This window comes from Notechis scutatus, chromosome 1 (genome assembly GCF_049901735.1).
Source record: "Notechis scutatus isolate UNSWTSFEM ecotype Mainland chromosome 1, rNotScu1.2, whole genome shotgun sequence".
NCBI lineage: Eukaryota > Metazoa > Chordata > Lepidosauria > Squamata > Elapidae > Notechis > Notechis scutatus.
This window is the reverse complement of record NC_142009.1, coordinates 1,394,386-1,407,302: the sequence shown is the minus strand read 5'-3', so window position 1 is coordinate 1,407,302 and position 12,917 is coordinate 1,394,386. Positions and strand designations below refer to the sequence as shown.

The following is a 12,917-nucleotide window of genomic DNA, read 5'->3' as shown; positions in this document are numbered from 1 at the left end:
CTGAGGGGGCAGCCGCAGGTCGCCCTGGGAAGCCCCGGCCACTGATGCCCGTCCATCCTTGGGGCCCTGAGGAGCTCCTGCCTCCCCCCCATCTCCCCCCCGGCCCACTTCCCTTGCATCCCCCTCCTCTCTCCGCAGCGTCTGGGGAGGCTCTGGAGGGCGTCCAGGTGTCACGGCTGGCGGGGGTGCCCTGCCAGGGAGGGAGGGGGGGGGGGAGCTGCTGGAGGGGCTGGCCACGTTTCAAGTAAACCAGGCGTGACCCAGAGCCCCCCCGTTCAAGTGGGGGGGCCCAAGCGCTCCATCCTCCGCTTGACAGCCTCGCTGGGCGGAATGAAATTTATCTCCCCTTAATTGCCTCCCATCCCAAGAGGCGGCGGCTGCTGCTCCTGCTGCCGGCCGTGAGATAATTACCCCAAATTAAAAGAATATGTGGCTCCGTGTTGCACCTCCGGGGGGCAGGGCCAGAGGTTCCCCCCCAAAAAAAAGTCAGCCCTCGCAAGCCCCCCGGCCCCTAAGCTGCCTGTCCGTCTCTGGGGCTGAGAGTTGGGCACAGACCCACCACGGAAGGAGCAGGGTGGGGGGGGAGGGGCCCCACAGGAAGACCCTGGCATTGGAAGGGGCCCGGGAGGTCCTCTAGTCCAGCCCCCTGCTCAAGCTCTGGCCTGCTTGGGGAGCTGCAGGGGGAGGAGGGCCCGGAGGGGGCCAAGAGCCCTGATGGCTGGCAGTGCAGGGAGTCCTCCACTTACGGCCACAACTGAGCCCAGCACTGACGTTGCTCCGTGAGAAACTCGCTAGGTGAGTTTTGCCCCATTTTACGACTCTCCTTGCCACGTTCGTTAAGTGAATCAGCGCAGTCACTAAATTGGTAGAACGGTTGTTAAGTGAATCCGGCTTCCCGGGGACCCCCCTGGGCTGCCCCCCATCCCCTTCGCCCCCTCCGAGCTTCTTTGCTGCCCTGGTGTTGATTCCGGCGGTTATCAGGGCAGTCCGGGCAGTCCTCCACTTACGACCGGTCGTTCGGTGGTCATTCCAAGTCGCAACGGCACGGAGGACAGGACCGCTTTTCACACTTAACGACCGTCGCAGCATCCCCACGGGATCAACCTCCGGACGCCTGGCAACCGCTTCATGTTTATGACGGTTTCAGTGTCCCGAGGTCACGTGGTCCCTGTTAGCGACCTTCTGCTCTCTCAACCGCTGTGCGACTAATACCACTGCAGCGATTCACTTAACAACACTGGCAAGGCAGGTCGTAAAATGGGGCAAAGCTCACTCAGCAACCGTCTCACTTAGCAGCATAAATTTTGGGCTCAGTTGCAAGTCGAGGACTGGGGTCATTGGTGTCCGTGAGGCCCCAGGGGCTGCCCTCCTCTGCAAGCCGCCCCCCCCCCGACCAACCCCCAACCCCTCGGTGGCCCTTTGCCCAGGGCAGGTTGGGAGGGCCACCCCCATCTGTCCATCCACCAGTGCGAATGGAGCTGGAAGGGGCCCTGGAGGTCCTCTAGTCCAGCCCCCTGCTCAGGCAGCAGGCCCCACCCCATTCCAGACCGACCTCCAGCGATGGGGCCCCCGCAGCCTCTGGGGGCAACTTCTGTTCCACTGGAAATTCATTCCAGGTTGTCCCCTCCCTCCTGGGTGAGTCCTCGGGGGCTTTGGGGAACAGTGGACCCCTCCCCCCTTCTCTGGGGCAGCCCTCCGAGGCGGGACGACTGCGATCCTTTGGGGGCTGCCTGGGCAGCCTTGAGGCCTTCCCGGCCGGTTGGGGGCCTCGTTGATGTGTTGTCCTGGGGTCTCGTGGGGGCCCCAAGACATGGAGAAGAAGGAGGGGAAACCGAGCCTGCCCGAGGGGGCCTTCCCTGTGTGGTGGAAGAGGGGCCAGGCCGAGCCAGGGGCATCTGGGCCTGGTGGGGCTCCGGGGGCTTCCCTTTGGCCCGGCCCAAGGCCCCTGGGCACCAGTCGATGGCCGGGAGGGAGAGCCTTTAAGGAGGGACTGTGGGCAGCCCCGGACTGGGAGGGAACAGGGTCTCCTGCTTGAGCCGGGGCGGGGGGGCAGACTAGAGGACCTCCAGGCTCCCTTCCCTTTCGGACTGCAGCTCAGCCCTTTGCCCCAACCGCTGCCCTGAGCTCCTGGCCGCCACGGCAGGCATTTGCATTCACGGAGAGGGGAGGGGAGGGAGGGGGGCCAGGAGCAGAGTTGGCGCAAAGCAGGGAAACTCTGCCTCTCCCGGGAAAGGGGGCGGCTGGAGAAAGCCCCCCGCTGGCACTGAAGCCGCCGCAGCCGGCAGGAGGAGAAGCCTCGTCTGGAAGGGCTCCTGCCTGCTGGCCACGGGCAGCGGAATAAAATCCCCCCACCCTCCCCTACATCTGGCCAGCTGCAGCCCCTCCCCTGCCCCGCCCCCCCTCCTGCTCCTCCGCTCGCTCGGAAAGGCTGAGCTAATCCTGATCAAGACCATAGATTGGGGGCTGGGACACCCCGGGTGGAGGGTGGGGGGCTCTCTCCAACTGGGGCTGCCCGGGCAGGGTGGAGCCTGAAAGGTGGGAGGGGCCTCGGGAGCAGAGGGAGCCCTCAGCCCCCTCCTGAACTCCCCAGCTGGGCCGCTCCCCGTTCCTCCCCCAGCCCCTGGGCCTGCACAGAGTGCGCCTCCTCCTCCGGTCCCAGCAGCAGCCCCGGGGCCTGCGCCAAGAGCCAGTCAGGCCCCGTGCCTTGGGCAGGGCGGGCTCTGGGCCTGCTGGACAGCAAGGGGGGCTGCCAGGGCTGGCTCCCACGGAGCTGCACTCCTCCTCCTCCTCTCTCTTCCTCTCTCTCTCCCTTTTCTCCTCCTCTTTGTCTTCTTCTTCTTCTTCTTCCTGGAAGAGACCAGCTGGAGGAGGCAGACACTAACTGGGCTGGGGGGTTGGAAGGAGGTGCCGCCATGGCCAGATTAGGAAATGCCCGCCAGGCTTTTGCGCCGGAGCCTCCTGGCAGGAAGCGGAAGAGGCTGCCCCTCCGGCCCTCCGGTTCTGCTCCTCTCTGGCCCCGGGAGCCTTCGGCCCCCTTGCTCTGCCCAGGGCAGAAGCCCCATGCGGGGGGGCCCTGCAAGCCTTTGATGTGCCCCCCCGGCATTCCTGGGTCAGGGCTCGGCCTGGCATCCTCCGGGCACCCCCAGCGTCCCTCCCTCAGAAGGGCCGGCGGCTGCAGTGGCCCAGGGACGTCCCCTCCCGCCGACAGGGGCTCCCCCCGTGCAGGGTTGGGGTGTCAAGGGGACCGCTGCCCCTCACCGAGGCGGGAGGCCGGGCCCTCGGGGGACAGAGGCCCTCCCGGCCCGTCTCAGGAGGGGGCAGCCGGGAAAGGGAGGCTGGGCCGGTGGGGAAGAGGCAGAGAGCCAGGGCTGGGGCGGCAAACCCCGTGCGGATGGACGGAGGGGGCGTCCAAGCGCCTCCCTGGGGGTCTCTGTCCTGCCCTCCCACCCACCCCCACAAACGCCCCTCCCCCAATGGACTCTTTGGACTCTTGCAGGTCTCTGATTTCATCTCACACACACACACACAAACACACAAACACCAGCGGCAACAGGAAACGTGTCGCGTAAAAATAGCTCCCCTGCGCCCAGCCTTGCGAGGCAGGCCAGCCCCTGCGGGGGGGAGGGGTGTTTGTGTGCACAACTCACAGGCACAATGGCTGCCTCTTGGGGAGGGGGAGCCTCCTCGCTTCCTGCAGGGGCCGCCCAGGTCAGGGTCTCCCACCTGGGCCCCTTAAAGACGGGGGGCGGACTTCAACTCCCAGAATTCCTCAGCCAGCAAAGCCAGCAGTCTTCAAGGGGCCCAGGTGGGGTCAGCCCCTCCTCCTTGACACCCCCCAGCTGGCAGGGTCAGAGCTCCGCCCAGGCCTTCCCTGCCCACCCCAGAACGGAGCCCCTGGCCCCTGGGATGGAGGGGCAGCCCCCAGGCAGGCAGGGGGGGCTCTGGGCCTCCCCCTTGGTTCCGGCTGACCGGCAGGCTCTGCTGCTGCCCCTTGGCCTGGAGGGGCCCAGCCTCGCCTACGGGGGTGGGGGGTGGAAGGGGTCAGGGCCTGGGCCATCTGGGGGCCGCCTGGTGGGCCTTGCGAGTGGGGGCTTCCAGGATGGAGGCTGGCATCCCGGAGCCCAGTGTCCCCTTGGGCCCTTCCTAGATGGACGTTTCAGAACAGGCGGGGGGCTAGTACATGACTTACGACAATTTGTTTAGTGACCATTCACTATCTCAGCAGCGGTGGGGAGGGGCGACCTAGGCCTGTCGGCTGATGACCGTGGCTGCCTCCCCCTGGCCACAGGACCCTCGGCCTCTGGGCAACTGGCTCGTCTTTATGACGGCCGCGTGGCCCCTTTCACGACTCTCTCTGACAAGCGGGGGTGATCCACACTCGCTTAACGACCAAGGGACTGACTGAAGAGCTGCAATGGCACGGAAGGCCTGAGGGGGCTTCAGGGTGCTGCAGGGAATGGGGTGGGGCTCCCCTCTGCTCTGCTTTCGGGGCTTCCTTCCGTGCTCCTTGGTGCCCCCAGGACCAGAAGGTCCTGGAGAGGAAAGGACGGGGGAGTGAGGGTCTCGCTGTCCCATGCAGGCTCCTCCTCCTGGGGGAGAATAGGTGGGACCCCTACTGCTTGCCGCCCCCCATAGACAGCCCCTCCGCGCAGGGCGAGGATTATTGGGGTCCCTTGGGGGTCTCTGCGTTGTCATCCAAGCTTTGCAGGGTCTTTCCCAGTCCCAGGGCTCCACTCTTGAGGGGGGCTCCCTGCCCTGGGGGCTTCCCGGGCCTCTGGGCTGGCCAGGGAGGAGTGTAGTGGTCCCCGGGGGAAGCTCAGGGGTCTGTTGGGGGTGTCTACAGCAGTTTTGAGGTGCTCTAACTGGGGTGGGTGGGATTTCTGTCCCTCGTCTCCCTTCCTTTCTCCTTTCCCTCTCTTCTGTGTCCTGCCTTCTCCTCTCCTCTCTCTCCTTCCTTCCTTCCTTTTCCTTCCTTCCTTCTCCTTCCTCCTCCCCTCTTCCTTGCCCCGCTGCCCCCTCCCTCCCCCTCCTCCGCAGGTCATTGCGGCCGACTGCAAGCGTGTGACGGTGCTGAAGTATTTCCTGGAAGCCCTCTGTGGCCAGGAGGAGCCCTTGCTGGCATTCAAGGGTGGAAAATACGTGTCCGTGGCCCCCGGCCCAGACGCCATGGGAAAGGAAGCGGCCGCCAGCCAGCAGGGAAAACAACTGGAGGATCAGGTAGTGGGCAGGAAGGGGGAGGTTGGCCCGGCCTGCGTGCCCCCCCACCCCACTCTTTGTAACGGGGGAGGGGGCTCTGCGTGGCGTCCCCCCGAGTGAGGGCCGGTGCCCTTTCCTGCCAGTCCCACCCAAACGCTCCTCTTGGGAGCTGCGATGAGTTCCAGATGCGCTCTGCAAATAGAGGAGCTGGGGGGGGCTGGGGGAAAGAGTTTTAATAATGTGCAGCTCAGGCCCAGCGGGGGGCAGGCGGGGGTTCGGGTTCAGGCTCAGGATCAGTTTGGGGGGAGCCTTGGAGCAGGGCTGCCCGGCCACCTCCAGCACAGGAAGAGGGAGGGGGCGGTTGGGGGGCTCGCCTCCCCCCACTCGCCCCCTCGCCTCCCTCACATCCTGATGTGATTAAGGAATCTCAAATAAGCCTCTTGTTTTTCTGCCCGGCTTGTTCCTGTAGCCTGGGGTTTTCGGGTTGGCAGGCCCCGCGTGAGAGGGGGGGGGAGGGGAGGAGGAGGAGGAGGAAGGCTCTGCCACCCCCCTCTCCCCCGGCCCCCTGCCAGCCAGCTGCACGCTGCAAGGCCCGGCTGGCCTTTGGGAGGGGGGGGTCGTGCAGGGGCCTGGGGTCCGGTCTGGAGGCCTGAGGTCCCTGCCCCGTGCGACCACACCCCCACAAGCCCCCACGCAGCCTCAGCTGGTGCCCCTCCCTTGGTTGGGGAGGCTGGGCGGGGGATCCGTTCCCTGGTGTTGTGCTTGGTTGCCATGGCGCCCTCCCTTCCTTTTCTCCCCCCCCACCCGCCTGCTGGAAGGAGGACGATGTCCAGGTGGAGGCCTTGCCGGACGACTCGGAGGAGGCTGAGGGCAGCGGGGACGAGCTGGACATCCGGGAGCTGCGGGCCAAGAAGCAGGTGCTGGCCAGGAAGGTGGCCGAGCAGCAGCGCCGGCAGGACAAGATCCAGGTCGGTGCAGCCCTGGCGGCTCAGGGCACAGCCCCCCACCTTAGAAAGAGGGGGCAGTCCTGCCCCCCCAGCCCAGTGATGCTGGGACCGGGCTTGAGCCCCCTGCCCACGCGTGGCCCTCGGGTGGCGCCCAGGGGGCTCCTGGCAAAGGCCGGCCAGCCGGCAGAGGGAGGTGTCCTCCGGAGCATCTCTGGGTGGGCTCCCGGCCGGCCCCCCCCTGCCCTCCCCCTCCGCTGTGCCCAGGGCCCTCCGGCCTCCTGCCATGACTCTTCCTTCCCCAGCCTTGAACCCCAGCCCAACACATCTGTCTAGCCATATGCGCGCAAACTCTGCCGTCTGTGCCGAAGCGCTTGTGAAGGGGGGCCGCCAAAGGCCCGGCTGGGAGAGCCTGCACATGTGTCCCCGCCGGCTGTTGGCTGTGGGCCCAGAAGCCCCCACCCCCACCCTCGGCTCCCCAGGCCCACCCTTGCAGGACTCGGGGGCAAGTGGCAGGGGAGAGAGCCTGGGCGAGCGGGAGTGGGGCCCGTGGCCCCGATGCCGCGAGGGCCCGGGCGGCGGCTGGGCCTGGGGGCCAGTGGCGCAAACAGTCCCCCTCCCCCTGCCCTTTGCCCCCTCAGCTCCTCTGGCCCTGGGCTGACCAGGGGAGGACAGTCAGTGGGACGCAGGGCCCAGGGGGAGGGGAGGACCCCGCAGCCCCCAGGCACCGCCCTGGTCCCAGCGGCTGCCTGCCTGGAGGTGGGGAGGGGGCCTTTCTGGAGCCCAGGCCCCCGCCCCCTCCCAGCCCTGCTCTTCTTTCCTGGGCAGCCAGCGGGCGGCCCCTCCCCAGGGAGCTCCAGCAGCAGCAGCAGCGGGGCGGGGGCGGGGGCGGGGGAGGCTGCCTGCTGGGGGCTAAATTAGCCGTCCGTCCATCTGTTGGTCCGGGCCCTCCTTCCGCGAGGGAAACAATGAGCCAGCGCCCGCACACCTGCCAGCAGCGGAAGGGCACCCCCGCCCAGCAGCTCCGCCACACTGAGTCCTCCTGGGCAGCGGACATGGCGGCTGCCCCCAGGGAAGAGGAAGGCGTCAGCCGCCGCCCCCCGCTTGCCCTGCAGCTCCTGGCCCTGGGGGTCCGGGGAGGGGGCTCCTCCTGCCCTTGCCCACACACACACGCGCACACACACGCACACACACACACAGCCTTCCCAGCCTCTGCCGGCTTCCTTGCGGTGGGTGGGGGGTCAGTCTTGGCCGCGGCCCACGGCTGCTCCTCCTCCTCCTCCTCCTCCTCCTCCTCCTCCTCGCATCCTGTCGTCCTGTCTTTGGCCAGCCCAGGGGAGCCGATCGGACGTGACAGCCGGCACAGAGCGGCTTCTGCGCCTGGAGCCTGGCAGTCGGGCCAAGAGCCTCCGAAGGGCACGGCGGTCACAACCCCCCTGTGTGGCGGAAGGGAGCCCTGAGGTCCTCCAGCCCACCCCCTTGGCCAGGGCAGAAATAGCCCAGAGGAATGGCTGGTCTCTGGCTTAGTCGTGGTTTAATATGCCATCTGGTTTAATGGTTCTGTAGGCTGCCTGATCATGGTTTGAGCAGGGGGGTCAGACTAGAAGACCTCCAAGGTCTCTTCCAACTCTCTCACTTTGTTACATGCATTCCGCGATATGGCATCATAGGCCATTTAATTAAACCTCTGGTTTAATCATGGTTTAATGAGCCAGGTGGGAGCAGCCTGGACCTTTCCTTGCAACCCCCGGCCCACAGGGACAGCCGGGGGGGGGGGTTTCAGGCAGCCCCTCCTCCGCTGCCGGTGGGGGTCTCTAAGCAGTGACAGAGCCGGCCGGGGGATGAAGGAGCCGGCCGTCTGGTCTGCCTTCCACGCCATGACGGGGGGGGGGTGGAGGAATCCTCATCTCCCAGCCCAACTCAGAGTGAGCGTAGCCCCCTCAAAGCACAGTCATTGAATCCTAAGGCTGGAAGGGACTTTAGAGGTCCTCTAGTCCAACCCCAGAGGCCTTATATCAGGCGTGTCCGAGCTTTTAATACTCTATGCTGCCTGGGGAATTCTGGGAGCTGAAGTCCAAGATGGGGCAGCCCTGCTTTATATCGCCCCCCCCCCCTCCCCCATCGTTCCCTGGCCCTGAAAGCCTCCAGGGGGTTGAGGAGGGAGGGGCAGGTGGGTTTTCCCCTCCCGTTCTGGAGCACCACAGCTCCCATCAGGCCCTGCCGCCGAGGGTTGCCCAGCCTCCTTGCCTGCTCCTCGGGTGGCTCACGGGCCCCTCCTCCCCCCAGGCGGTGCTGAAGGACCAGGCCCAGGTGAGGCAGATGGAGCTGGAGATCCGGCCCGTCTTCCTCGTCCCGGACACCAACGGCTTCATCGACCACCTGGGCAGCCTCGCCAAGCTGCTGGAGTGCAGGCAGTTCATCCTGGTGGTGCCCCTGATTGGTGAGTTTGGGGAGGGATGGACCCCCAAGGGGTGGATGCCAAGAGCCCCCAACCCCCACCCCACCCCGTTTCCCACAGTCCTCCAGGCCAGAATCCCTGCCGGGGGGGGGGGGCTTTCCTTTCCAAGATTCTGGGGCACCTTCGCCAACTCTTCACCCACCTGGCTGGATGGGTTGGGGCTGCCCTCCAGCTGCCCCCCCTCAGTCCTGCCCTCCCTGGACTTCTCCCCCAGCCGCCCTGGGTGCCCCCCTCAGCTCCAGCCTCCCCGGCCTCTGGCAGGGAGGAAGAAAGAAAATGGGGGGCGGGATTAGCCTGCAGAACCAGCTGCCAAGTGGCCCTGCGGCCTCCCCACTGCCCCCCCACTGCACCCAGCGTCATTTCCCCGGGCTCCAGGAGCACAGCCGACGGAGGAGGAGGCTGAGCGCAGTGCGGGAACCGTCCAGTGGGGACGGCCGAGCCAGGCGGGCACACACACCCCCAGTCCAGCCGCCGGCTTGGCTCTCCCTCCTCTCCTTATAAAGATGCAGCACAGCAGAGCTGGCTCCTGCCAGGGGTAAACACTCGGCGGGCAGCAGATAACAGCCGCTGGGTGGTCTGTGGGGGGGACGGGACGTAGGACATTGGGCACCCTCCTCCTCCTCCTCCTCCTCCTCCAGGAGGACCTGGGCTCCGGCCATCTGCCCGGCAGCCAGGCAGCTCCGTCTGTGGGGAGGCCTGGCCTGGGGAGGGGGCTGCTGACCCAGGTTCCTTCTGTGGCAGCCCCTCCTGCCCCCCTCGCAGGGGGCAGGATCCGTGCTTGCTCCCCCAAACTGGGGGGGCTTTGCCCCGTTGGGTCGGGGCAACCAAGAGTTAAAGGCTGCTCCGGCCGCTGCCGCCCGCCCACCAGGGCCGGTTTCCCTGGCTCCTTCCCCGCTCTGCCTCCCTCCCTCCCTCCCTCCCGCTCCTCCGCGTCCCCTGAACCCGACCCCGCTGGCTGGCTGGCTGGCGGAGGAGAAGCCGGGCTGGGCAGGAGCGCAAACAAGCCGCTCCTTTGAAGGCTGTTTGGCTTGGATGCGGCCGCGGGACGGATCTCGGGTGGCGCTGCAGCTCCTCCCGCTCGTCCCTCTGGCCGGTCATCCGCAGGCCCCGTTTGATCTGCCCGGCACAAGCAGGCCCTGCAAACCCCCCACCTGCAGGGAATGCTGGAGCTGGGCGGGGGGGGGGGCACGGCCCTGTGGAAGCCCTCCCAGGAGGGCAGCATCCCTGCTCCCCCCAGGGACGCTGAGGGTCTCGCTGGATCTCACCTCTTAGCCGTCTTGGCTGGCGGCCCAGAAGGACCAGCGGGCTGCCCCCAAAGGGGGCGGGGCCACAGCCTCCCTGGTGGTGGGCTGGGCAGGCTCACTTCGCCCCTTGCTTTGTCCCACCCTCTGGGGGCCCCCAACACGCCCCCTCCCTTCCCCAAATGCCAGCCTTGTCCCGTCTCCTCCTCGCTGCAGCAGGAAGCCAAGGCCAGTAGCCCCCCACTTGCCCCCTCCAGGATGGCCAGCTTTGCTCCGCCCCCTTCCCCCGTCTTAGGCCGGGCGGGACTTGAGGCCCGAATGCAAATCCTGCCCGCTCTCTTCCCTCCTGGCAGTCATCAACGAGCTGGACGGGCTGGCCAAGGGCCCCGAGTCCGAGCACCGGGCCGGGGCTACAGCCGCCTGCTGCAGGACCGGGCCCGCAAGGCGGTGGACTTCCTGGAGTCCTGCTTCGAGAGGCGCGACAGCTACATCCGGGCCCTGACCAGCCGGGCAACGAGCTGGAGTCCGTCTCCTTCCGCAGCGAGGACATTTCCCGCCAGCAGGTACCCGGCCAGAGGGGGGCGGGGGGGGGCTGAGGACCATACCCACCCACACCCACCCACCCAAACGCCTGCCTTGAGTCGCAGGACGCCCGGAGTGAAAGGGGGCCCGAGGGGGCTTGCTCTGGGCACAGGGGCTCCGGGCTGAACCCCGGGCAGCCCTCCATTGACATGATGGCAGGGACTTATGTCCATGTCTCATACTTACGACCATTCCACTATCCCCATTATCCCCTGATCAAAATTCGGAGGCTTGGCCCCTGGCCTGTATTTACGAAGGTCGCAGTGACCTTCTGATGAGCAGAGTCCACGGGAGGGCCGTTCCGCTTAATGACCAGGTTACTCACTGAAGAACCGTGACAAGAAAGGTGGCAGAATGGAGCATGACTCACTTGAGGGCCGTGGGGGTGCAGTGGTTAGAGTGCCGTATTGCAGGCTGAATCTGCCCACTCGACTCAGCCTTCCATCCTTCCAAAGTCCGTAAAATGAGGACCCGGATTGTTGGGGGGGCCAAGAGGCCAGCTCAGGGGGGGATGCAGAGCCCTGTGAAGCGGCCTAGAAGCCTTGGGGGCTCTTGTTGTTAACAGCTGTCTTGCTCAGTGACAGAAATCCAGGGCTTGATTGTGGTCATAAGTCAAGGACTCCTGTAACGTTAAATGTTTGACACGGAAGGCAGGGGAATGATCACAGGTGCAGACAGCACCAAAGATGGAGGCTAACCGGCTCCTCGGAGATTCGGGGGCTTTTATTTTGATGGCAGCGAATGGGGGATCCTCCCCTGCAGAAAAGCCAATGGGGGCGTCTCCCTCCCGGAAGGAGCCCAAGGCATCCCCGGCTGCAGAGGCTCCTCCCCCTGAGGGGCTCAGGCCCCGTCCTGGGAATCCCCAGCAGGAATGGGAGGAGGACCCAGAGGGAGGCGTGGGGAAGGGGGGGCAGGGGGAGGCCAGCAGGGGCCCCAGAGCAGAATTCTCCCAAATGGAGCCCAAGACCAGGACTGCCCATGGGGTGCCCCCCGGGAGAGTTTTGGCCCCTCCTGGCACTTCCCGTCTCCCGCGGGTTCACCCTTGCCCTGGGAGAAGGACGGGGGCGAGGCAGGGCTGGGCAGCCTTTCCCCCTGGGGGCAGCTTCGGCCTTTGAGGCCGCCTCCCTCCAGCGGGCCGGTCCCAGGCCAGGGCTCAGCCCCTCCTCCTCCTCCTCCTCCTCCTTCCCAGGGAAACAACGATGACCTGATCCTCTCCTGCTGCCTCCACTACTGCAACGACAGGGCCAAGGACTTCATGCCAGCCAAGAAAGGTGAGGGGCCAGGAAGAGCATGCAGTCGGGCCCACTTTGAAGGGAGGCAAACATTGGGGGAGCCAGTGCGAGCGGGGGGCGGGCCTGGGTGCCCCGACACCCTCCGTTCCCCAGGAGCACGCGGGGGTCCCTCCTGCCGGCTGCTCCGGAGCCGTTTCCAGGGGGCAGCGGGGGCCGCAGCTGCTCAGCCTGGCCCCAGGCCCGTCGTCGGGCCAAATCCTGAGCAGCTTAACTTGTCAGCTTGACGGAGAAGGCGTTTTGCAGTGTTTACGCCTGGCTGGGACGGGATCGGGGATCAGGGGATTATGGCGGATGGGGCCTGACAACCTGACAGCCTCTGGTTTCTAACAACCCGCCTCCCTCCCGGCTGGCCCAGGGGACGCCGACGGCTGAGCCCCCGGGAAGGTTGGGGCGGGGGGGGCGGGGGGGATCCTGGCCCGGGCCGGGGGAGGCCCCGCTGACCCCTGTCCTCCTTTGCAGAGGACCCCATCCGCCTGCTCCGGGAGGTGGTGCTGCTGACGGACGACCGGAACCTGCGGGTGAAGGCCTTGACGCGCAACGTGCCCGTGAGGGACATCCCCACGTTCCTGCGGTGGGCCCAGGAGGGCTGAGCCTCGGGACGCCCCCCCCCCTCACGGGAAGCCGTGCGTTTCGTTGCCAACATGGAGGGTGGCCTCAGGGCGTGGCCCGTGCCAGGGCTGTTGTGCTGCCGCCCCCATCGCCCTTCCAGGAGACCCCCAGCACAATAAACGCAGCCTCTTCAACTCCACCTGGAATGGCCATGCTGTGGGGGCACGCACACACGCGAGGAGGAGGAGGAGGGGAGGAGGAGGAGCCGATGGGCAGGCGGCCCCTGTGGGGAGGCGAGGGGGGCGGTGGGGGCCCTCTAATGACCCCGGCTCAGGTGAAGCAGCCCCAGCCAGGTGGGGTCCCTGTGGGGCAGGTGAGGAAGGGCAGCCCCCGAGGGTCTGTCTCGGGTTTTCAGCCCCTCCCCATCCTTGCCCCCTTCTGGTCCCCTCCCTCTGTGCCACGGACTAAACCGGGCCGGCCCAGCACCCCTGCCGAGAGCCACCCGGAGGTTGGGGGAAGGGGGCCTGGAGCAGAGCCAAGGGGCCCGGGGCCCAGCGGGAGGGTTGGGGCCCCCTGGGGCTCCGAAAGTTCTTGCGTGGGCCGGGAGAGCCCCTCCCCACCCAGAGCCCTTCCCCATGGGAAGATTTTCCTGCCG

At 66.8% G+C, this 12,917-nt stretch overlaps 1 protein-coding gene across 1 annotated transcript in view; it reads left to right on the top strand.

Moving 5' to 3' along the window:
- The window catches only part of SMG6 (SMG6 nonsense mediated mRNA decay factor), a 52,505-nt gene extending 40,049 nt beyond the window's left edge, over nucleotides 1-12,456 (top strand). Inside the window, 8 exon segments of the mRNA XM_087955609.1 lie at nucleotides 5,038-5,217; nucleotides 6,015-6,164; nucleotides 8,427-8,580; nucleotides 10,193-10,243; nucleotides 10,246-10,344; nucleotides 10,347-10,402; nucleotides 11,611-11,692; nucleotides 12,173-12,456. Coding sequence (XP_087811735.1) covers nucleotides 5,038-5,217; nucleotides 6,015-6,164; nucleotides 8,427-8,580; nucleotides 10,193-10,243; nucleotides 10,246-10,344; nucleotides 10,347-10,402; nucleotides 11,611-11,692; nucleotides 12,173-12,303 — 903 coding nt within the window. The 3' untranslated portion in view covers nucleotides 12,304-12,456.
- The last annotated feature ends 461 nt before the right edge of the window (nucleotides 12,457-12,917 follow it).